Source organism: Xenopus laevis, chromosome 8S (assembly GCF_017654675.1).
Source record: "Xenopus laevis strain J_2021 chromosome 8S, Xenopus_laevis_v10.1, whole genome shotgun sequence".
NCBI lineage: Eukaryota > Metazoa > Chordata > Amphibia > Anura > Pipidae > Xenopus > Xenopus laevis.
The window spans coordinates 3,690,060-3,716,440 of NC_054386.1; the positions used below are offsets into that span (position 1 = coordinate 3,690,060).

Genomic DNA, 26,381 nt, shown 5'->3' on the forward strand with positions numbered 1-26,381 from the left:
GTAGTAGTAAGTAACAGTAATTAGTAGTAAGTAGCAGTAAGTAACAGTAAGTAGTAGTAAGTTAGTAGCAGTTAGTAACAGTTAGTAACGGTAAGCAGCAGTAAGTAACAGTAAGTAACAGTAAGTAACAGTAAGTAGCAGCAAGTAACAGTAAGTAGTAGTAAGTAAGTAGCAGTCAGTAAGTAGCAGTAGTAAGTAAATAGTAAGTAAGTATTAAGTAAGCAGTAGCAGTAAGTAGTAACAGGTAGTAAGTAGTAGCAGTAAGTAACTAAGTAGTAGTAAGTAGTAGTAGAAAGCAGTAAGTATGAGGCGGGAGGGAGGAGGTAAGTACTGACCAGACTGTTCTCCTCGCTGTGCTGCTCTAAGTCCACATGTCCTTGGCTCTTACTCTCAGAGTCGCTCAGCAGATCATCCTCCGAGTCTTCCAGTGCAGAAGAGGAGCCGGTGGAGGAGAGGGAAGTGCTGGAGACAGAGAGCCGGCGGCCGCTCAGTTTCAGTAACCCTCCTCCTCCTCCTCCTCCTCCTGCACCTTCTCCTCCTTCTTCCCCTTCTTCTCCCCTCACTCCATCCCAGCCGGGCAGGTCACACAGCGGCGCTTTAGGACTGGGAGGCGGCGGCGGCTCCTCGGAACTGGTGACCAGTAAGTGCGGAATAACGTGGGGCTCCCAGTTCCCCATCCGCGGCTCCTCCACAACCTCCCCGTTACTCCTGTGCCAACTCCCGCTGCCCATCCTCCTCTTCCTCGGCTCCCGGCTCTGTCCGTTCCACTGCGCCGAACACCGAGCTTCAAAGATCAGTCGCAACTCGCCGACGCTCAGGCGCTTCCTCCCGCTGCCACAATTTGTACCAACACCGGACACCCCTGAAACCCCCGCGTGGTTCAGTCCGCTCTCTCTAGAAACTTCCCTAGGAATCATCCAAAACACAAAGCTGCGGGGGGTAAGTGATGCCTGGGGAAGACATAGAGCAGCTTGTGTCACTTACAGAGAGTCGCTCACAAGTCTCTTGTTATCTCTGTCACTCACTTCCTCCTTTCTCAACCTCTGCTGGGACGTGAGTGTGTGTGGGAGGGTCGCCTTGGTTTTCTTTCACATTCTCATTCACTTGACTTTTTCCACCAGAGCTTTTGCCAATTATTTTTACTGCTTTATGAGTAACTTTTACAACTGTCAGACCAATGGCATAAATGGCACTTTATTGCTTGTATCAAATGTTAAGAATTAAGAACTAGTGACGGGCGAATACATTTGGCAGACGCGGATTCAGCAAATTTCTGTGTTTCACCGGCAGCAAATAAATTTGCGCAACCGCAACGAAATTTCACCGGCGTCAAAAATGTTTGGACGCATTTCGGAAAAGTTATTCGGACACCCATTGACTTTAACGCCGGCGTCAAAATTGACGGCGTGCAGCAAAATTCACATTTTCGCAAATTTTTCACCGTTTCGCAAATTTCGTGGGAAATTTGCAAATTTTTTGCTGAATTGAAACTGCCCTAATTTATTCATCATGAATTCACTGCGCATTTTCCAACCTGGGAATTTGTTTTTTTCGTGAAACCCCTGCAAAAAGTCGCCAAAAAGTTTGTCGTGAATCAGCGTCTGCTAAATTTATTCGCCCATCACTAGTTATTACTTATTAACATATTATATAACCAATAAAGTGCCATTTATGCCATTGGTCTGACAGTTGTAAAACTTGTTCATAGAGCAGTAAAAATAATTTGAAAAACCTCTGGTGGAAAAAGTCAACTCTGTTTAAAAGACAAAAATAGAATGTGAAAAAAAGAGCAAAGAAATTCGCAAATTTTTCGTCAAAAGGAAACTGGACAAATTCGCCCATCACTGTCAATAACGTCATTTACTGCTTACCCATGTGAGCTTACTAGTAATATTATATTATTCCCTATATTATTTATAGTATATAGTGATGGGCAAATTTATTCATCACGCATGAATTTACAGCAAATTTTCACATTTTCCAACCTTTGAATTTTTTTTTCTGAAACCTCAGCAAAAAGTCGCCAACGAAAGAAATTCGCTTTGTTTGTGCGTCTTGCTGTCAGTGTGTCATGCAAGAGGTTTATGATTAGTGATGGGTGAATTTCTCCCGTTTTGCTTCTCTGAAAAATTCACTAATTTCCCGCAAAACAATGAAAAACTTGTGAAACTTGACACCCGCATGAATTTTGAACGCACGTTCGAAAAGTCGCTTTCATCAAAAAGTCGCAGACGAAAAATTGCACTGTGTTTGCTGTCAGTGTGTGTCATGCAAGAGGTTTATAACTAGAGATGGGCATTATTCTCTTGTTTACTTGGCCGAAAAATTCTCGAATTTGCCGCGGAACAACGAAAAATTTGTGAAACTTGAAAACTGATGCCCGCGTCAATGTTGGACACGTGTCCGAAAAGTCACTCGTGTCAATTTGACGCCCGTGTCAATTTTGGACATGCGTTCGAAAAGTCGCTCGCGTCAAGAGGTTTATGACTAGAGGTCATAAACCTAGTGATGGGCGAATTTCTCCCGTTTGCTTCACCGAAAACATCACGAATTACCCGCGAAACAACGAAAAATTTGTGAAACTTGAAAACTGATGCCCGCGTCAATGTTGGACACGCGTCCGAAAAGTCACTCGTGTCAATTTTGATGCTGGTGTTAAAGTCAATGTGTGTAAAGTATGGGGAATAGTGTTGACGCACGGCCATTTTGACACAAGCTACTTTTCGGATGCGTGTCCAAAATTTTATGACGCCGGCAAATTTTTGATGTTGAATTTTCGTGGGAGTTTTGCAAATGTATCCGCCGGTCAGCAAAACTCGGAAATTCTACGCGAATTTGAACCAGGCAAATTTATTCGCCCATCACTATTTTATTTTTATATCCATCATAACATTGTCTTTGAATGTTATTTATAATTTGCCATAAAATTATTTGCCAGATGCTTTTACCTTTCGTAGCCCCCATGTTCCTCTACCGGGGCAGGGTCGGACTGGGCATGCGGCGCACCGGGAAAAAACCCGCCAGTCCACAATTTTCTGGTTTCACGCTTTTCCCACAAATTTTTCGTGAGAAATTTGCCCATCACTATAAATATGTAGAAATACTATGTACAATAATCTACACAAGTAATGAGTATCCTTTTGCTTAGTGATGTCATTCATTATAATTATTATTTTTATAAACATTATGTTGTTTGTGCCACTGAAACATGTGTATTATATAATAATCTATCCCTTCTTGTAAAAAATGAGGATATCTTTGTTCCTTTTATATAGTCATGGATAGGGAGGCACCGAATCCACTATTTTGGATTCGGCCAAACTCCCGAATCCTTTGTGAAAGATTCGGCCAAATACCGAACCGAATCCGAACCCTAATTTGCATATGCAAATAAGGGATGGGAAGGGGAAACATTTTTTACTTCCTTGTTTTGTGACAAAAAGTCACGCGATTTCCCTCCCCACCCCTAATTTGCATATGCAAATTAGGATTCGGTTCGGCCTGGCAGAAAGATTCGGCCGAATCCGAATCCTGCTGAAAAAAGACGAATCCTGGATTCGGTGCATCCCTAGTCATGGAACTCCTTATATTTTACAGGAAAGTGCACATTATGGGGGTTATTTATTAAAGTCAAATTTTTTCTGGTTGGACTTTTAAAACCACCATTTTTCCATAGAAAAAGAAAACTCAAATTTGTTAAACCCCGATGGTGTTAAAAGTCTGAATAAAAAAGTTCTCCAACTCAGACCTGCCGAGCTCATGTAGAAGTCAATTCCTTGTTTATATCCTGATTTGAGCTGTGTTTCGTCCAACAATCGAAGAGGTTATTACATTTTGGGCGAGAAAGCTGTAAAATTCGCAGGTTTCGGTGACAAAGCCGGAAAAATTGTAATATTCAGATTTTTTCAGGATTTTATCAATTTTTTTCCCGCACAAGAAATTTTCAGAAAAATGTATTGATAAATAGGGAGGAAAAGTCAGTGCAAATTTGGTCTAGTAGTTTTTAGAAAATAGTGAGAAATAGTGAGGATTTTGATAAATAGCCCCCTAAAAATATATGTATACACGCATTAAGGGGGTTATTTACTAAACTCCGAAAGCAAAAATCCTGAACAATTTGTGATTTTTTTTATAAAATCTGACTTTTAAAAAATCGCTAATTTTTTGGGAATTTATTAAACACCCGAGGATGGAAAAGTCTGAATCTGAAAATCCGGCATCTCAGACCTGTCGAGGTTGCATATAAGTCAATGGGAGAAGTCACAATGAATTTTTGATGTGCGCTGGGTTTCGTGCAATACCCCGAATTTTCGGAGTTTTCGGGCAAAAAAATTGGGTGAAAAACCCAGGAAAAAAATCACGAAAATCTGATTTTTCCTGCAAAGCAAATTTTCGGGAAAATGTAATAATAAATAAGTGTAAAAAAAACCCGAGCAGATTTGATCTGAGTTTGTAGCAGAAATTGTTGAGATAAAATCTGACTTTGATAAATAACCCCCTAAATATATATATATATTCATCATCCAGGTAAAGGAATTAACACCTGCCTCAATGATATTCAAGGTACCATTGTGAATGGATGCCGGTAACTGTATTACACTTAAAGGGCACCTATCGCCATTATATATATGTATATATATATAGGGTCTGCATTTAAACCCTACTAACAAATTGGGTATATTTTGACTTTAATTGCTGAATTATTTGCGTATTTCGCACTAACGATCCATGAAAATAATATATATTTTTGATATACTCTGTATTAAGATCCTTATCCTTGTGAATTTTTTTTGCCATGTGCAGAATAATTTAAAACATGTAAAGCCTTTTCGTGAATTGTTAAATATGAAAAATTGAAAATTCACTTTGTAGCACCACGTTTCCCTCCCACATGGCTGACATTATTACTCCCAATGGCAGAGCGGAGGTGGAATGATTCACTGAAACGTATGACATTCCAACTCCATAATGTTACAGACCAAGAAAAAAAAGCGTTCATTGCAGTGGAGCTGATGGCGAGAAAGTGTCCTTTTGTTAAGTCATTTAAAGGGCATGTAAAGGCAAAAAAAATCCCATTTTTACTTTTTTTTTTAATAAAAAAGAAATCTCTAATATACTTTAATTAAAAATGTGTACCGTTTTTATAAGAAACTTGACTGTATGCAGGGAAATTCTCCCTTCATTTACTGCTGTGGATAGGGATTGTCAGACGGTCCCTAACTGCTCTGCAGGGAAACAATCATACTTATGAACAGCAGGGGGAGCCCCCGCCTTACTTCCCAGCCATGCAGAACTCAAGCAGCTTTGTTTGTTTCCCTGTAGAGCAGTCGGCGACTGTGTAGAGATTTGTATTGGATTTTATTTTTGCCTTTACATCCCCTTTACTGTTTCCAACTCCAGCTGCAGGGACAAAGATCATGGAGCCAGATTTAAACAGATAAACTGGGATTCTATTTGGAGGATTATTTTGCTGCAGCCACTGGTTCTGCAGAGTTGGAGAAAGTTTGTATTAAACAATACAAAAACTATAAAATCCACATTAGATTACATGACAACACAGGACCCAGTGCAGTCTGTATATTCTGATTATTAATCAGTCTTGCTGTATCGGCTTCTGGCAGATATTATTTGACTTGTGCTGTTTTGATCATTTATGACGATCCCTAAGCAGCCCAGACCACACTGAGCATGTGCACAGTCTTGGTCTTGCAAAGATGTATAACAAAGTTACAAGATGGTGACCCCCTGTGGCCAACTTTGAAAGCATAAATCATTTGTTTGATTAGGCTTGTGGTGCAGTAAGTTCATGTTTATGTTTAGTATACAAAATACAGCATTTCTATTTTAGACTTTACTTCCCCTTTAAACGATCCTTAGAGGCTCGTTTAAAGGGGAAGTAATAGCCACACAAATTGCAGTGCTGATGTGGCCCCTGATAAATTTAGCATTTCAGCTCTGTATGATTAAATACTATATACACATATTTATATATTATCTGCTCAGTCTGTACTCCATCATTTGCATATCAGCGTTATATTACAGTGATATCTTGTACTTCATACCTATCACAAAACTGAAAAAAGCAACATCATCTTATGCTTTATCCATATTCCCAGTGACAAAGCATATATTTTATATTTTATTCTTACTCTATGAACAATTCATAGTCCATGCATAGGGGCAGATTTTACATAGGGTCGAATATCGAGGGTTAATTAACCCTCGATATTCGACTGCCGAATGTAAATCCTTCGACTTCGAATATCGAAGTCAAAGGATTTAGTGCTATTCCTACGATCGAAGGAATAATCGTTCCTTCGAATCGAACGATTTTAATCCAACGATCGAAGGATTTTCCTTCGATCGGAAAATTGTTAGGAAGCCTATGGGGACCTTCATTGGCCTCGGTAGGTTTTAGGTGGAGAACTAGGGGGTCGAAGTATTTTTTAAAGAGACAGTACTTCGACTATCAAATGGTCAAATAGTCGAACGATTTTTAGTTCGATTCGTAGTCGATGGTCAAAGTAGCCATATTTGACCATTCGAAATTCGAAGTATTTGTTCTTCTATTCCTTCACTCGAGCTAAGTAAATGGGCCCCTAGTGTCTCACCAACATGTGCCTCTAACATGTTCTACAAGTTCTTTTGAATTTAGTCAATGCTCATTTTTTTCAGCATTGACACATCTTTCTTGAGAAATTCCTGCAAAAGAATAGTTACATAACTGCTACTTGTATGTAATATTGATGAATATCGTAACCACAAAACATTACTAAAAATAAACTGAAATGCAGGATCAACCTAACGGCAGTACCAGGATTAGGGTCTATTCTATTCATCACTTTCCTCTTTGGAGCAACACAATTAAAAGGGGTAGTTTACCTTTAACTTAACGTTTCGTATATATGAGACAGTTTTGAAGCAATTAGCTATTGGTCTTCATTTTTTATTTTTTTTGTGTTTTTTTTTTATTGATTTAGCTTTTGTTTCAGGAGCTCTCCAGATTGGAATGTCAGCAGCAGGGTCCAATTTACCTTAGTAACCAGGCAGTGGCTTGAATGAGAAACTGATGTATAAAACTGTAGGTAGACTGAATAGAAAGAGAAGTAGAAAAAAGAAGTATTACCAATACATATTTAGGCTAACAGAGCAATAATTGTTGGTTGCTGTGGTCAGTGACATTGATTTGCAAGCTGGAAAGATGTAGAAAAGGAAGTAGAATAATTATAGCTATTTATTTATTGAGGAAAAAGATCCTTCTTACAGAACAGTTTCAGCTCAGGAAAGTTGGTTGGCTTCCTCGTGTGAGCTCAGGTTCTTCAGGTTCTTCAGGTTCTTCTACAACATCACCATTAAAGTTTTTGACTTGGCCATTCCAAAGAATTAACTTTCTTCTGCTTTAACCATCCTAGGTAGATTGACTTTCTCTTGAGCTTCAGTTCACAAAATGAAATCAATTAACTAATTGTGTAACTAATTGTGTAACCCTTATATAAATGTTCTGAGTAGAGAGACAAACGTTGTCCTCGGCAGAATATTGAGGAGGGGATTTGCGTTTCTTGTCAAGATAAGTCTTTTGTGATAAAGAAAAATTTGCCTTAGTGGAAATCCAAATTGCAAACATATGGGCTATTTGAACATTGGCTGCTGGATAGAAGGAAATCCTGGGGAAAGGCTTGGGGATGTTGACCATAGACATATAAAAAGGGCGAACAGTGAAAAGTGTGAGGTATTGTTATGAGCAATCTCTGCCCACGGGAGAAGATCAGGCCAGTCATCTTCATAGCGCGATACATGGAATCTAAGAAACTAATCAAGAGCTTGGTTTACCTGTTCTGCAGCCCCATTTGACTTGGGATGATAGGCGGAGGAAAATTGAAGTGAGATGCCAAGGGGTGAAGTTCCCCAGCAGAAACTCTTGTCTTTGAGACAAGATGGCTCCAGCTCCAATGTCTGATGCACCATTTCAATAAAGAAGAGTTGGCGAGGGTCTGGATGTCTGAGGACTGGAGCCAAAGCAAAAGATTTTTCAAAGATTCAAAGGCTTCTAGGGTTTGTGGAGGTCAACTACTAGGCTTTCTGCTTTACGGATAAGGGCCAAAATCGGAGCTATATGAGAAGAGAACCCTTTGATGAACTCACTATAATAGTCAATAAATCTCTGTATGGCCTTGGTGCAGGTAGAAAGAGGCTATTCCTCAATTGCATAGACTTGACAGGATCCATTTCAATTTCTCTTGGGAAATTATGAAGTTGAGAAAAAAAAGCTTAGAGGTTTCAAATTTTTTCAGCTTAGCTTACAAGGAATTCTTCCTTAGATGAGAAAGCACTTCCTTTATCTGGGTTCTATGGCTGGCCAAGTCCTTAGAAGAAACAAGAATATAGTCTAAGTAAAATGACCATGGATTGCCCCAGAAGATCCCTGAAAATGTTGTATGAAATTTTGAAGCTGGGACATTATAGAGGACGAAAAGCATTGCTAAGTACTCATAGTGCCCATCTCGGGTGTTAAATGCTGTCTTCCACTCATCACCCTTACAATTCTGGATTGAGTTGTAGGCCCCACGGAAGTCAACTTTAATGAAGATCTTAGCCCCTCTGAGCTAATCAAAAAGTTAGAATAGGAGGAGTAGAGGATAGCCAAAGGAAGGAGAGGCTATCACAGCTGGTGGATTCCCAGTGACTGGAGGAGTTGTAGGCTTTTTGACAAAGAAGGACCTCAGGGACTTGCCCTGTGTGAGCCTGCTGAACTTCACAGGCCTCCATACGAGTTGCCATGTCGCGAATAGTCTTGTCCATTTCCAAAATATACTGTCAGAGCCAGACAGCCATAGAAGATACAATATGAGTCAGGACCAAGGAGGAAGCTGTTTGCAGAAAGTCCAGTTTGCTGTATCAAAACGGTTTAAGAATATTCGTTCATATACAAGGAAAAGGTCAGAGCAGGCAGCGAGAATCATAGTCAAGAACAAAGTTGTAATTCAGGAACTGAATAATCAATCAGCAAAAGTAATTATGGGCACCCAGGAACTTTGTGAAGAAAGACCTATATTTGGGCATTGAACCCAGGGATGCCAGAGTGGGTCATGGCTGCAGCCATCTTGAATGTGGCGCCAAAGAGGAGAGAAGCACTATTGGGCACTCCTTAAAGCAACATTATCATAATGTTGTGTCTCACATATTTTTGTCTTCTGTCAAACCACTTGTTATTGGCCAGTGTTTCCAACTATTTCTATACTTATGGTTGCTGAAACCATTCTATTCTTCTCTACAATAGGTAAAACAAAAAAGATGACTTGATTATTATCTTATGTCAAAACCCAAGGGTGCCCTTTTCTTGAAGGAAAACATAACTGGGGCCCTGTCCTTCCCGCTAACAAGGGGTTAGTTGCAAAGGGTGTTCAGCCATAAGGACAGAGATTATGGGAGGTTGCAAAGTGATGGCCAACGAGGTTTGGAGATATTTCCCCTATAAGTTTACAAGGCACATAGAACTGGACAGAAGGAATGTTCCCCTGGCTATTTACTATTTAACTAACACTGAGCCTCAAACTAAAATGTTTGGAAGGGGTGGGCAGGGCACATAATTCCATTACAATCACATTAAACCTTGTTTTTCTGAAGGTTGTATATCCCCTAAAGGAGGTACTTATAGGGAAGCCGTGTTTGAGAGCCAGAAGGCAATCTATCTGAGCAAACAGAGGGCCAAAGGGCAATGTGATTACTTCAGCAATGCCCTGAACATATTTGTTTCACTGGAAAATGCACAGGCTCTAGGCTCACAAGGGAAAGTTTATATGTGTTTTGCAGGTGTTGTTTTTCCTGTTTTTGTTTCTTTTGTTTGAACACTGCGGGCCCTGTATTCATCTCTAAGTGAACAAATTTCACTTTATGAAAGAAGTGCACCTGACGTTTTTCAGCCCCATTAAATATATACAGTGGAACATCCATTTTCTGCAGGTTTAATCACTAAGGGAAATAGCCCACATGATTTAGGAGGAGACATAGATGTCCACTTAAAATGCTGGTTACATAGTTAAATAGTAACGTAGTTAAATTGGGTTGAAAAAAGACCAAAGTCCATCAAATTCAACCCCTCCAAATGAAACCCAACATCCCTCCATACACTCACATCAACTATATATACCCATACTTTATACAGTCATATGAAAAAGTTTGGGAACCCCTCTTAATTCTTTGGAGTTGTGTTTATCAATGGCTGAGCTTTCAAATGAGCAACTTCCTTTTAATATATAACTTGCCTTATGGAAACAGTAGTATTTTAGCAAGTTTATTGGATTAACAGAAAATATACATCATAACAAAATGAGACAAGTGCATAAATTTGGGCACCCCAACAGAGATATTACATCAATACTTAGTTACAAATGTAACAGTCTCTAGACGCCTCCTATAGCCTTTGATGAGTGTCTGGATTCTGGATGTGGCTATTTTTGACCATTCGTCCATACAATATCCCTCCAGTTCAGTTAAATGTGATGGCTGCCGAGCATGGACAGTCAAATCATCCCATAGATTTTCCATGATATTCACAGGCCCGGATTTGTGGAAAGGCCACCGAGGCCCGGGCCTAGGGCGGCAGGATTTTAGGGAGGCGCATGCTGCCCAACCACACCCACATTGGTTCAAAAACACTGGGGATGCGCTGGAGATACAATCATTTTTTAAAATGACAAATGGCAGGGGCGACAAATGGCAGTGGGCCTAGGGGCACCCAATATGTAAATCCAGCCCTGGATATTCAAGTCGGGGGTCTTTGACGGGCATTCCAGAATATTGTACTTGTCCCTCTGCATAAATGTCTTTGTAGATTTCCAAGTGAGTTTAGGGTCATTGTCTTGTTGGAATATCCGACCCCTGCAGCGGAACTTCAACTTTGTGACTGATGTTTGAACATTATCCTGAACAATTTGTTGATATTGGGTTGAATTCATCCGACCCTCGACTTGAACAAGGGCCCCAGTAGTCCCTGAACTAGCCACACAGCCCCTGAACTAGTCACACAGCCCCTGAACTAGCCACACAGCCCCTGAACTAGCCACACAGCCCCACAGCATGATGGGACCTCCACCAAATGTGACAGTCAGTAGCAGGTGTTTTTCTTGGAATGCCGTGTTCTTCTCCCGCCATGTAAAGTGCTTTTTGTTATGACCAAATAACTCAATTTTTGTCTCATCAGTCCAAAGCACTTTGTTCCCAAATGCCTGTGTCTTGTGTAAATGATCTTTTGCATACAACAAGCGACTCTGTTTGTGTGAGTGCAGAAAGGGCTTCTCATCCCCCTGCCATACACATGTTCTTTGTGCAAATTGTGCTGAATTGTAGAACGATGTACAGATACACCTTCATCTGCAGCAAGATCTTCTTGCAGGTCTTTGGAGATGATCTTTGGCTTGTCTGTAACATTCTCACAATCCTCCGCATATGTCGCTCCTGGATTTTTCTTGGCCTGTCAGACCTGGGTTTTACAGCAACTGTGCCTGTGGCCTTCCATTTCCTCATTACATTCCTTACAGATGAAACTGACAGTTGAAATAATCAGTATTGAGCATTTTAGCTGCTGTAGGAACCCTGGGATGAAAGCCACATCCAGTAGTGTATGAGCAGTGTTCACACATGTAATACTGAGCAGTGTTTGCCACTATTTCTCCACATATTAGAATAGCGACATCCTAATTAATCGGGATGGGTATCAGTGTTTAAAAATATTCAATACAACTGTGATACTGTGAAGTTTTATTGTAGATAAATGGCACCCTCTAGAGGATGAACAATTTGCTGTATTCGTATTATAGAAAGTGGTTGAGTATTATTTAATATTATTATTTGATGTAGCCGTTTATTTAATTGTTCAGACCCTTTAACCCCCTTTTCACCAAGTGATTATCCTGAGATGTGATCAGTAAAATATTTTTTACCTTTTTTTTTTTAGTTATGGCACATAATGAGTTACTGTATTGTTTCATATTCCTTTAGAATGTGTATAAACTGCAGGGGATATATAATGAAAAGGTTTCTGTGTCAATTATGTTTCATTTTATTGTCCTTTATGCCATAAATATGATATTACTTACCAGGAAAGATAATAACTCCTGGGTGATTCCCCTTGTGCTGTGCAATTACTCTTATCAAATGTAAATATTCAATTGGGCGTGAGGACTGACCATTAAAAGATTTTGCTGGATTTTTTACAGTTAAGAAATATTTTGCAATCTGATTTATATAATGAAATCCAGACAAAATTAAGTGTTTGCTGCCCAGCCGGAATTCCTACCTCCTAATCCGACTGTCAGTGCTGGTGTACAGGTGATTGAGAACTATTAGGGATGCACCGAATCCACTATTTTGGATTCGACCGAACCTCCGAATCCTTCTGAAAGATTCGACCGAATACCGAACCGAATACTAATTTTAGGGATGCACCAAATCCAATATTTTGGATTCGGCTGAACCCCTGAATCCTTCACGAAAGATTCGGCCGAATACCGAACCGAATATTAATTTGCATGTACCAATGCAAATTAGGGATGGGAAGGGGAAAACATTTTTTACTTCCTTGTTTTGTGACAAAAAGTCACTTGATTTCCCTCCCTACCACTAATTTGCATATGCAAATTAGGATTCGGTTCGGCCAGGCAGAAGGACTGGGCCGAATCCGAATCCTGCTGAGAAAGGTCGAATCCTGGCCGAATCCTGAACCGAATGCTGGATTCGGTGCATCCCTACCTAATTTGCATATACAAATTAGGGGTGGGAAGGGAAAACATTTTTTACTTCCTTGTTTTGTGACAAAAAGTCATGGGATTTCCCTCCCCATCCCTAATTTGCATATGCAAATTAGGACTAGTTTCGGCCGAATCCTGCTGGAAAAGGCCAAACCCTGGCCGAATCCCGAACTGAATTCTCGATTCGGTGCATCCCTAATAACGATACTATTGAAGATAATTGCCAGTGCTTAATCCTGTTCCATACCTGTTACTATTATACCGCACATCAATCAGCATTTCCTTACAAATAGCATCTTGGCAACTTGGTAATTTTTTTCCATATACATATTCAGGGTTGGACCCCCTACTGCGACGCAAAGGAGCACATGTGCGAAAGGAGCCACACGCATGCGCAAACGGCGCTACACAGCGCCACAAATTGTTTTTTTTGTAGGGCCAGGAGCTCAGGAGAGGGGGTCTGGCCCACCGGGGGCCCACAGGTTTTTTCCTGGTGTCCCGCCGGGCCAGTCCGACCCTGCACATATTAGAGCAAAATAGCAAGTACTCATATAGTGATGGGAGCATCTGACCCGTTTTGATTTGCCAAAAACTAGTGAAATGGCGAAAATTTGGCAAAATGCATTAATGTCTATGGGCGTCAAATTTTTCTTTTGTCGTGCAATGCAGAGCGGCAAATTTATTGTTGACGTGCAAGAATTTTTTTTTCACCCATTGAAGTCTATGGCCGTGATTTTTGCAGGCAAGAAATTTCACTCATCAGTACAGGTTTTCAGTGCACTTGTATGTATATTCTATAAATTGTTTCAGAATGCTATATTTTGTCAATCTCATCACACATTGTTTCTGAAAGCTACTCTGAGTCATTGGGGCATATTCACTAAAGGATGAAGTGGCTAATGCGAGCGAAAAAAAAAGCATTACAATCCACAGGGACATCGCCTATTCACTAACAGGCACAGACGTCAATTCGCTAGCAAAAGAGACCGTTGATATCGATCGTTCGCACTCTATCGCCAGGCGACTTTTCACTCTGGCGAAAGGTCATTACTCCGCAAATTCAGTACAGTGCGGATTATACTGAATGTTAAATTTTTTCCAAGATTTAACTTCGCCACCTTTGACCAGACGAAGTGACGAAGTGCTATAAAACAGATACATTTTCCTCAATCTTCTATCATAATAAAGACGTCCATACAACTTTAAATTACCCGCCGTATGCAAATTGACCTAAGTGCAAGACCACTAGTGAATTTTTTCGCTAGGCAGAAACAAACAAGTGAAAAGTCGCCAGCGTTTGGTGCCCAGGATGAAACTTAGCATATTGCTGAATTGGCGTAGTCGTATCGCATTTGCACCCGGCAACGTGGTGCGAGGTGTGCGAAGCTGATGCTGCCGAAAATTTGCCCGTAAATATATCTACCCCTTTGTTTCTGTTGCCTAGCTGCTCACTCACACTACTGTATGTTTTGATTAAGATAAATAAAAAGGTCACACTTCAATGCTTGGAACATGAAGTAATCCTCCAGCATGTTTTGCAGTTTATTTTGCCTGCATATTTTTTCCTGTATAGTTTAAAGGGATACAGTCATGGGAAAAATTTTTTTCCAAAATGAATCAGTTAATAGTGCTGCTCCAGCAGAATTCTGCACTGAAATCCATTTCTCAAAAGATCAAACAGATTTTTTTATATTCAATTTTGAAATCTGACATGGGGCTAGACAATTTGTCAATTTCCCAGCTGCCCCAGGTCATGTGACTTGTGCTCTGATAAACTTCAATCACTCTTTACTGCTGTACTGCAAGTTGGAGTGATATCACCCCCCCCCAGCAGCCAAACAAAAGAACAATGGGAAGGTAACCAGATAGCAGCTCCCTAACACAAGATAACAGCTGCCTGGTAGATCTAAGAACAACACTCAATAGTAAAATCCAGGTCCCACTGAGACACATTCAGTTACATTGAGAAGGAAAAACAGCAGCCTGCCAGAAAGCATTTCTCTCCTAAAGTGCAGGCACAAGTCACATGACCAGGGGCAGCTGGGAAACTGACAAAATGTCTAGCCCCATGTCAGATTTCCAAATTGAATATAAAAAAATCTGTTTGCTCTTTTGAGAAATGGATTTCAGTGCAGAATTCTGCTGGAGTAGCACTATTAACTGATGTGTTTTCCAATGACAGGATCCCTTTAAGCCAAATACCTTTATATCAATGTACAGTTTAGAAACCTTTACCTATACCTATATTGCCTAATAGTGTTCTATACAATATAAGGGAAAGCTCACTTGTTTTGAATTGTAGGCAGACACGAGCGATTCCCATATATGGCTAATAATCTAACATTTTATCCTAGAATGGTGGATGCAAATACTGATTGGCATTATGACACTATTAGGAAAAGAAGCCTGGAGCTGCCTGGGACTCCCTGCATGACATTGATTCAGAAATACCCTTTGCTACAGTTTCATTTGTCTGATGATTGGGCAGAAAACTCATGTAACTTAGGACCCTGTTTATTATGCTGTGTAAAACAGAATTGCCCCAACAAAACAGTGTAAAAAGCCGTGTAAAATAAAGGGCGAATTTATCAAGGTGTGTTTTATTTTATGCCATGCGAACACCAGATTTGCTGCCATTATTTTACACTGCTTCAGACCTTTGTAAGTAAGTTTCGGCGAAAGTTGCTCAAAGAAAAGGCCATGTAAAATAACGATGATTTTTATGCCGATTTTTATTCTACTGTTTTTTTCCACCACATATAAAATCTGCCCCTTAGTTTACTGCAGAGCTGTAATACCTCTGACACTCCTCTTGGCACACAGATGACCAGTATGTATCACACAGGGCCGGAACTTGGGGTAGGCAGAGTAGACACATCCCTAGGGCCCAAAAGCTGGGGGGCACCAGGCATGTACCTGCTCTGTCACCTACCCCATGTCCCGTCCCCTCTTTTTCCGTCTATTTGCACTTCCACATCGGCCAGGTTGCCTAGGGTGTCTGGCCGGCCAGGACCAGCTCTGGTACCACACATCGAAGGTGGCCAAATTATGCAGCTCAAGAACCTACACATGCGATATTTGGTGCGTGTATGGTGGGAAAAGAACCGACGTTACCGGCAGAAGACTTGGATATCAGTCGGCTCGTTGATCGGGCTGGATGGAAAACTTTGATCGGGTGCCTTTGAAGGGACCCAAACATCGTCCATTGTTAGTGCTGAATCATCAGATACAGGTAGAATTCTATTGTTTCTATATGTATATCTGACCATTCAGCTCTACACGTGTGTATTGAAACCAATGATCTTTCTTGGAAACATCTTTTCCAAGAAAGATTGGAATTGTTACGCCTATGGGCACCTTTAGCTAGCTTGTCTACCCTGTCTATAACCAACAGCGAATGTCACAGATCTGCTCTGCTATTAACTCGCCTAATGGTAGTTCCCCGTGGCACTGATCTAATATAACTACAGTAACACCAGGTCTTTTAATGTCAATCTCCTTCCCTCCTGGTTGACACTGAGAGACACCTGCTTCCAGAACCTTTTAAAACAGTTCCCTTATATTGTCATCTACTGAATCGAAGTAACAATAACAACAGTATAATTTATTGAGACCTTTACAAGCTGCAACCGTATATTGGCTTTATCGTGACTTATAACAAATAGCATTTTTATGCATAAGACCAGTGATCCCCAACCAGTAGCCCGTGAGTAACATGTTGCTCTCCAACCCCTTGGATGTTGCTCCCAGTGGCCTCAAAGCAGGAGATTATTTTTGAATTCCAGGCTTGGAGGCAAGTTTTGGTTGTATAAAAACCAGGTGTCCTGCCAAACAGAGTCTCCTGTAGGCTGTCAGTCCACAAAGGGGCTACCAATAGCCAATTACAGCTCTTATTTGGCATCACCCAGGTAGATTTTTGCTTCCCAACTCTTTACACATCTGAATGTTGCTCATGAGTGAAAAAGGTTGGGGATCCCTTCTTAAGACTGTCAGGAAGACCAGGGCGAGGCCAAGCCCAGACAACATGTGTGCATTGGGCCATAACAGATGGGAGGGAGGGGAGAGTGATAGAGGGGAGTGAACATGGACTAGGGGGTGTATTTATCAAAGAGTGAAGTTAGAGATCACCACAGTCCTCTAGAGTGAAATTCCGCCTCTCTCCATTCATTTCAATGGAGAAGTAGAAAGAGTATTTATTAAAGGAGAAGGAAAGCAAGGCATTTTATTGCCAATAGATTAGCTGCAATAGTGCAAGCTAGAATGCTATATTTATTCTGTAGAATGTTTTACCATACCTGAGTAAAAAGCTCTAGAAACTCTCTGTTTGTTTAGGATAGCAGCTGCAGTATTAATGTGGTGTGACATCACTTCCTGCCTGAGTCTCTCCCTGCTCTGGGCTCAGATTACAGTAGAGAAGGGAGGGGGGGGAGGAGCAAACTGAGCATGCTCTTGCCCAGGGCAATGAGGTTTAAGATAAAAACAGGAAGTCTTATACAGAAGCCCATGAGTACACAATAGAAGGAAAGAAATGTGATGTTTGTTTTGACAGGGGACTCAGAGCAACATTACTTTGGGGGTTTACTGGTATATTTATATGGACCTTTCTGATAAGGCTTACTTATTTTTAACCTTTCCTTCTCCTTTAATGGGTAAAAGTGAAAGTTCTTCACTTTTCAAAATCCCATAGAAATGAATGGAGAGTTGTGGAATTTCACTCTAGCAGACTGTGCTGATCTTTAACTTCACTCCTTGATAAATATACCCAACAGTTGGATATAGTCAGCGCTCAATGAACCAGGTGCACAATGCTCAGTGTCCACTCAAACCCTCATCCAACTTGACTTGGCTTTATCTGCCTTTTTTCGAGTTACTGAAATACAATTGGCCTAACAGTTTTATACATTTACAAACAGTGCCACCTGCAGGCCAATTTATATATTACACAATCAAGTCCAAAAGACAAACTAAAATGCAGAAAAAGTGAATATAGATCTTATATAAGGAGAGCCCATACTTTATTAATGTGAGGTCCACTTTTAGTGATGTTGTCCCATTATGATCTACATCCATAAAAGCATTCTTTTAGCATTTTGTTCCATGGAAAATATTACTTAAATATTGATTTATGAGAGAATTTATATTGTTATTTTCAAACATGTATTTCTTATGTAACCTTAACATAAAACAATCTGTAATGAAAATCATGAAATAGGAGGGTGATTTAGACAAGTTGTCTATTGACAGTGTCTTGAGATCTACTGACCACAAGCTAAAAGTCTACTGGTCGATCCTGATCTTCCTTTTGGCCTCCCCTGCCTTACATTGTTGTTACTTATTTGAAGCAAAAGTCCATATATAAACAGTATGTCCATAACACAACGGGGCACATTTACTAAGCTCGAGTGAAGGATTCGAAGTAAAAAAACTTCGAATTTCGAAGTATTTTTTTGGGTATTTCGACCATCGAATAGGCTACTACGACCTTCGACTTTGATTTGAACAATTCGAACTAAAAATCGTTTGACTATTCGACCATTCGATAGTCGAAGTACTGTCTCTTTAAAAAAAACTTAGACTACCTACTTCGGTAGTTTAAACCTACCGAGGTACAATGTTAGCCTATTGGGACCTTCCCCATTACTTTTCTAGGGTTTCTTTGATCGAAGGAAAATCCTTTGATCAATGGATTAAAATCCTTCGATCGTTCGATTGTTGGATTTGCGGTAAATCCTATTCGAATTCGTAGGATTTTTACCTCGAGGGTCGAATTCGAGGGTTTATTAACCCTCGATATTCGACCCTTAGTAAATGTGCCCCAACATGTGCAAAAAATAAAACAAAGCAAAAAAAAAACAAAATTAAAAGCAAAATGACCGGAAAATAGAATGTAAGTCATATTCTCGATTGAGGCCATGGGGTTCCAATGTCTCCAGGTGACGTATCCACAATAATTCCTTGACCCTCCACCGCTACAGAATTTTGGAACCTTATCAACTACTGGACATTATCTTAAGGACTTAATCCTTTAAGGTTTCAAATTTCCCTAAAACATTAGCGATATTACAAGGGTCGCACAGAAGATGCATTAGCGTCCAAAGAATATCCAGATTTTTTGGCTTCTGCTAAACAATGTAATGGACAAACTCTTTGAAGTGATAAATTGACCTTTCTGACTTGTTACTTGATAATATTTTCTATTTGTGTATAATAACCCCCTAGGTTAAGGAAAGCGGAAACAATTCTTTCAAATGGATGCTAGATGATGCTAGATGAACATCACTTTGGGATAATTGTCCAGCGTCATACTTTGTTGGGCAGCAGGAAAATCACTTGGGGGCAAATTCACTAAAGGACAAAGCGCCTAACGCTAGTAGTGCATTTTCGTTAATTCGCCGGGAACACTGGCGTAAATTCGCTAGTGTTACTTCACACCCTTACACCTGGCGAATTTGTGCAACGGACGTAACTTCAGAACCAGCAGTGAGTGCACATAACAAAAAAGGAACAAATTGCTTACTATTTTGTTTTTCCGCTCCAATTGCTGTTAGTCCAGGACAGAAAATCAGGATCCCATGACGACGTCAGTATGAACCAATCATTCATTTATTCCTTCCCTTATTATATTCAATTTTTAAGGGCCATTATATTTATATTTAATTATATTATACTTTATTTATTTAATTATATTTATATTTATTATATTATTACTTATTATATTTAATTTAATTCAGGCCAATGTTAGCCTAAGGGGAAGGTCCCCATAGGCTTTCCAAGGTTTTTCTGATCGATGGATAATCCTTCGATTCAAAGGATTTAATCGTTCAATTGAACGATTATTCCTTCGATCGTTCGATTTCCGCTAAATCCTCGACTTCGATATTCAAAGTCGAAGGATTTCAATTCGGCAGTCGAATATCGAAGGTAAATTTGCCCCTAACTGTTTGGGATTAATACTGTCACAAATTTCATGGTGAGACTGAGGGGTACTACCAAAAGCACCCGGAAAAAGAAGCTTGTAAACACCAAAACATGAGGGCAGGCAGGCACAAACAAAAATGAGGGAAATTAAAAAAAATGTGTATATAAAAATTAGGGGTTCACCTAATAATCCTATTTTGACTGAACACCAAACCAAATTCGCACCCTAGTTTACTTAAGCAAATTAGGACTAGAAATGGTGAAAGGGAACCTCATGCAGTAAAAATAATTTCTACTTCCTTGTCTTTGTAGGAAAAATCACATGATTTTAAGGATTCAGATTTGTTTCAGACAGGCACTTGGATTTGGGCAAATCCTGGTTGAATCCCAAATCGAATCCTGTATTTGGTGCTTCCCTAATTAGAAGAAGGATAAAAAGACATAGTTTTAAGATGTTGTATCGTGTTAGCCATTGAAAAAAATGCAGAAAAAGTAAAGTTTGGTGAAACCTTTTATTGGCTAATGAATAAGTAACAATTGCGAGCTTTTGAGCACACAGGCCCCTTCGTTGTATTTTGCCTGGCGAAGATAAAAAGACATGTGATGTTTTTCTTTGTCCACAAGGTGGCAATGTATATAAAGTTCCTGTATATCGCATGTCTTTAGAGATTTTCTGCGAAGAAATTCAGTGATTTTCTAGTAGACTTAAGGTATGAAGATCCAAATTATGGTAATATCCGTTATCCAGAAAGCCCCAGGTCCCGAGCATTCTGGAAAACAGTTGCAATAACTGTATCTGTTTTTTTTTTACACAAGAGTATTGCCTGAAGAAGCCTTAAAAAGTGTGTTTTTTTAAATTGTATTTCATTGGACATCACAGTAAGTGAGTATTTGGCACAGATCACAGCTTGAGTGCCTTTTGTATCCAGATAAGAGTCTTTCATTTCTTGTTGTAGGGATTATTTGTTCATGATTCCTTGCAGATCACTTGTAATTGAAATCATACCACTAGGGTCGCCACCTTTTCCTGTCCCCATTTAGGACGAGGATGAGAGCTGACATCACATCGCGAGGTAGAGTTATGATTTGTTGATTGGGTGATCGTCGCATCAATCTATAGGAATCCTGGCTGGTTTTTCAAATTTGGAAATCTGGGCAATCCGGGCAGACGACCCTCTAAGGATGTATGGTTGCCACCAGGACCGCCATCAGAAATCGCAGGGCCCCATACGACAAAATTTCCTGGGCCCCCTTGGCTGTGCCCACCGCAAGCCCCACCTACAGGTCCGCCCCCACCACACAGTAAAAAAACAAAAATAAATATTGGTGGCTAGGGCTCCCACATGTTAGTAAAAAATAAAAAGATATTGGTGGTCAGGGCCCCCCATAAAAAAAACATTTGTGGCCAGGGCCCCCCCCATTAAAAAATATTGGTGGCTAGGACCCCACATGAGAAAAAAAAATTGGTTGCCTAAATTGGTGGTCAGGGCCCCTTAAACGTAATTTGGAGCTTTCTGGATAACATGGGGCAAATTTATTAACCTCCGAAAATTCACCAGCGACGGCTTCGCTCACAGCACAACACTTCGCCAGGCGTAGATTCGCCAAGACAACACTAATTCACTAACATCCGAAGTTGTGTCCAGGGCGCCGAACGCTGGCGAAGTTGCGCTAGCGTTACTGCGCCAAGCGACGCGAAATTGCACTAGCGTTAGCTAATTTGCATATGGCGGAAAGATAAAGTTGAATAGACATATATGTTGCAGCAAATACATTACATTACACAAGCCCGGGAAACCTTAATAAAGACAATAGAGTTGTTATATTGCCCTACACATGAGCCCACTGTATAGTTTATGTTCCATATGTTAGGAAATGTAGGGGGGAAGGCGGTTACCCCAAAAAAAATTATGCTTTTCTTCAGCCTATCACCCTGGACTTAGAAAAATGTTCACCTATTGTTTTTAGGAAGTCCTATCTACTCTATTGTTACGTCCATTTGCTTGAGCACAACTTCGCCAGACGTTTGGGAGTGAAGTACCACTAGAGTCTATCTCCTTCGCAAGCGAAATTACACCAGCAACCATTAGTAAATCAGTGAAATACTGTAATGACGTCACGCTGGCGAATTTTCACCTGTGTTAGTCACTTCGTCCTTTAGTAAATCTGAATGCATGCAACTGCTCAATACTGATTACTGGCAACACCAAATTGGTTGCAGGTGTATCTGTACATCGTTCTACAATTCAGCACAATTTGCACAAAGAACATGTGTATGGCAGGGGGATGAGAAGCCCTTTCTGCACTCACACAAACACACTCGCTTGTTGTATGGAAAAGCTCATTTAGACAAAACACAGTCATTTTGGAACAAAGTGCTTTGGACTGATGAGACAAAAATTTAGTTGTTTGGTCATAACAAAAAGCGCTTTGCATGACAGAAGAAGAACACGGCATTCCAAGAAAAACACCTGCTACCGACTGTCACATTTGGTGGAGGTCCCATCATGCTGTGGGGCTGTGTGACTAGTTCAGGGGCTGTGTGGCTAGTTCAGGGGCTGTGGGGCTAGTTCAGGGGCTGTGTGACTAGTTCAGGGACTACTGGGGCCCTTGTTAAAGTCGAGGGTCGGATAAATTCAACCCAATATCAACAAATTCTTCAGGATAATGTTCAAGCATCAGTCACAAAGTTGAAGTTCCGCTGCAGGGGTCGGATATTCCAACAAGACAATGACCCTAAACTCACTGGGAAATCTACAAAGACATTTATGCAGAGGGACAAGTACAATATTCTGGAGTCCCCCGACTTGAATATCATGGAAAATCTATGGGATGATCTGAAGCAGACTGTCCATGCTCGGCAGCCATCAAATTTAACTGAACTGGAGAGATTTTGTATGGACCAATGGTCACAAATAGCCACATCCAGAATCCAGACACTCATCAAAGGCTATAGGAGGCGTCTAGAGACTGTTACATTTGTAACTAAGTATTGATGGAATATCTCTGTTGGGGTGCCCAAATTTATGCACCTGTCTAATTTAGTTATGATGCACATTGTATTTTTTCTGTAAATCCAATAAACTTTATGTCACTGCTGAAATACTACTGTTTCCATAAGGCAAGTTATATATTAAAAGGAAGTTGCTACTTTGAAAGCTCAGCCAATGATAAACAAAACTCCAAAGAATTAAGAGGGGTTCCCAAACTTTTTCGTATGACTGTATCAATATACAAGGCACAAAAAGGTTGAGAAAAATACAGAAAGCGAAAAATCCATGTAGCTACTGTAGTACAATGGTAATTGAAGTTGCATTCTACATTGCAGCCCTTGAACTTCACCCATGCATGGAGGCCATTGTGTGTTATCACATACAGAAAATGAACTGCGTCTCAGTAACCCACAAAACAACCTTTAAACTTAGATGACTAATCGCATGCCTGTTTAGAGGATGTAATTACATTACGCAATTGGGAAACTGGCTGTTTCAAGGTATTTACTTTTCATTTTTTCTGACAGTTTTTTTCTAGAGGCAGTGATCAGTGATGGAAGTGTGGCCTCTACCTTTCCATCCTTTAGGTGAATCATAATCACGTTACCATGCCAAGTCCTGCAAGAAATAATAAAAAAAAACAGAAAACAATCTCCTACTTTAGGGGGCCCATTTAATTAGCTCGAGTGAAGGATTAGAGGAAAAAAACTTCGAATTTCAAATAGTTTTTTTGGCTAATTCGACCATCGAATGGGCTACTTTGAACGATTTGAACTAAAAATCGTTCGACTATTCGACCATTCGATAGTTGAAGTACTGTCTCTTTAAGAAAAACTTTGACCCCCTTAGTTCACCACCTAAAAGCTACCGAAGTCAATGTTAGCCTATGGGGAAGGTTCCCATAGGCTTTGGTAGCTTTTTTTGGGCGAAGAAAAATTGTTCGATCGATGGATTAAAATCCTTCGAATCAAATGATTTGAAGGATTTTTCGTTTGATCGTTCGATTTAACTATTTGCGTTAAATCCTTCAACTTCGATATTTGAAGTCGAAGGATTTAACTTTGACAGTCGAATGTCGAGGGTTAATTAACCCTCGATATTCGACCCTAGGTAAATCTGCCAATAGGACTACACATTTCAAAAATAAAAATGGAAATTTTTTTATTGAATAATTAGATAATAAAAGCCCAAGCACAAAATGTTTCAACCAAAAAAGATGGTCTTCAACAGGGGCATCAGGGTTTTTTTTTTGTTTAATGGATTGGGATTGTGTATTGGCTGATTCCAGCGGATTGGCATCTCATTTACCTTCTCGGTTGTGCATTTCCCACACTTGTTACTAACTGCTAAGCATTGTCCAAATTGAGTCCTACAGTTACTGTATCTGTTAAAGGAAAAGTAGACTCCCTGCAGGATTCCAGGTTCTTAGGCTCCCCAAGTGGCCCAGATCCAACATAGACTCCCCAGAGTTTGTTGTCACCTCGTCGAACTAAATCAGGTCTCCAAGCTTAGAAAATTCCAACTGTTGAAGAAAAAAAATTATAGGCCCTCCTTTATGTGGGGGTTAGCATTTAATTTTTCCTGTTATGTCATATTTTTGTCTATTTTAGTTTTTATTGAACTGAAAGAACCTACAGGTATGGGACCTGTTATCCAGAATGCTCTGGGTTTTCCTGATAAGGGATCTTTCCATAATGTGGATCTTCATACCATAAGGGGGTTATTTACTAAAGTCCGAATACCCGAAATTCCCCGAAATCCAAAAAATCGTGTGATTTTTTTTTTTATAAAATCTGACTTTTTAAAAAAAAATCACAAATTTTGGGAATTTATTAAACCCCGAGGGTTTAATACAAATATAAAAACACGGCATCTCAAACCTGTCGAGGTTGCATAAAAGTCAATGGGAACAGTCCCATTGATTTTTGGTTGTGTCGGGGGTTTAGGGCAATTTCACAATGTTTTCGGAGCTTTCGGATAAAAACTACGAAAAATTCGGAGATTTCAGGGAAAATTCACGAAAAAAATCCTGCAAAGCTAATTTTCGGGAAAATGTAATAATAAATAAGCGTTAAAAACCTGAGTGGGTTAGATCGGAGTTTGTAGCAACCGATATTGAGATAAATTCAGACCTTGATAAATAACCCCCTTGGTTCTACTAGAAATTAATTTAAACATCTAATAAACCCAATAGGCTGGTTTTGCTTCCAATAAGGATTAATTATATCTTAGTTGGGATCAAATACAAGCGACTGTTTTATTATTACAGAGAAAAAGGAAATCAGTTTTTCAATATTTGCATTATTTGGATAAAATGGAGTCTATGGGAGATTAAAAAAAAAACAATATATCCTTTGCTCCAAAAGTAAATGCATTTCCCTATATCTGCAATAAATGTATTAAAGGTATGGGACTTGTTGACCAGAAAGCTCGATACATGGGGGGGGGGTTTTCGTATCAAGGGTCTTTCCATAATTTGGATAACCACATGTTAAGCCTACTAAAAAAACATTTAAGTATTAATTAAAAAGACTGTTTTGAATCCTATTAGGATTAATTTTATCTTAGTTGGGACAATACAATATTCTGTTTTATTATTACAGAGAAAATCTGAATTATTTTATTAAAATCTATGGAAGATGGACTTTCCATAATTCACATTTTTCTGGATAATGAATTCCATAACCCAATTACCGGGTCTCTAAAAGCAAAAACAGAATGGAAGCCTTTTACCTAAAACCTTAAAACAGTAGTTAGCGCCACGAGTAAAATAAAAACAGCACACAATTATTTAGGAGTTTTTTAGGAACCATTCATAGTGTGCTTAGCACAATTTAAGACATAGATCGCCTTGGTTTATTCCTACAATGCAAATGCCATGGGAATTATGGGAATAACAGTATAATGACTTCCCATCTCTTTCAGAACTGTTTGATGAAGAAGGAATACTGACAGTGATGAATAGAAGACCATAACTCCACTGAGATAATGAGAAGGTCAAAGCTGAACAGCCAGTTATTGGAGATCATTCGTTTCTGGAATGAGCTGTCTATTTTGACGAGTTCCCAAGAATGTACCCTGTTTTGGTTTGTCATTTAGTTTTTATTTTTCAAAATATTTTATTTTTTTACAAATAAATACACAAATACACATAAATACACAAAAATTAAGATTATAGCTGGAGAAATCTGTAGCCCTGGATAATTTGTTTTTCCAATAAGTCACTATGAAAGTCATTAAGGAAATCTTCCACTACAACATCACCGGGCAGGGTGATCCATAACTTCTCTGCCGTGAAGATTCATTTACTTCCGGTGAAAATTCTGTTACTTGAGTCTTTAGGGTTGGCCTTATGTTCTTGTGTGACCTCTACCTCTCCATCCTTTAGGTGAATCATAATCAGTTTACCGAGCCAAGTCATGCAAGAAATAATAATAACAGAATACAATCTCCTACTTAGGATTGTACATTTCAAAAATAAACATAGAAAATTATTTTACTTTACTTTACATTATTGAATAATCGCGTAATAAAAGCACAAAATGTTTCAACCAAAAAAGATGGTCTTCAACAGGGGCATCAGGTTTTTATTTTTGTTTAATGGATTGGGATTGTGTATTGGCTGATTCCAGCAGATTGGCATCTCATTTACCTTCTCGGTTGTGCATTTCCCACAAATTTTATTTTTCAAAATTTTTTTTATTTACAAATAAATATAGAAATA

The 26,381-nt window shown here is 39.6% G+C and overlaps 1 protein-coding gene and 1 long non-coding RNA gene across 3 annotated transcripts in view; one reads left to right on the plus strand and one right to left on the minus strand.

The window, feature by feature from the left end:
* itpka.S (inositol-trisphosphate 3-kinase A S homeolog) overlaps positions 1-1,063 on the minus strand; it is a 49,381-nt gene extending 48,318 nt beyond the window's left edge. Inside the window, exon 1 of one of the 2 annotated variants that reach the window (XM_018232223.2) lies at positions 336-1,063. In XM_018232223.2, coding sequence (XP_018087712.1) covers positions 336-917 — 582 coding nt within the window. In that variant the 5' untranslated portion in view covers positions 918-1,063. The remainder of the gene's footprint in view (positions 1-335) is intronic. The other variant, XM_018232222.2, reaches the window with a different exon arrangement.
* LOC121397677 lies at positions 812-26,216 on the plus strand. Its single transcript, XR_005963826.1, has 2 exons — positions 812-939; positions 25,583-26,216. It is a non-coding gene; the product is annotated as an uncharacterized LOC121397677 (long non-coding RNA).
* The last annotated feature ends 165 nt before the right edge of the window (positions 26,217-26,381 follow it).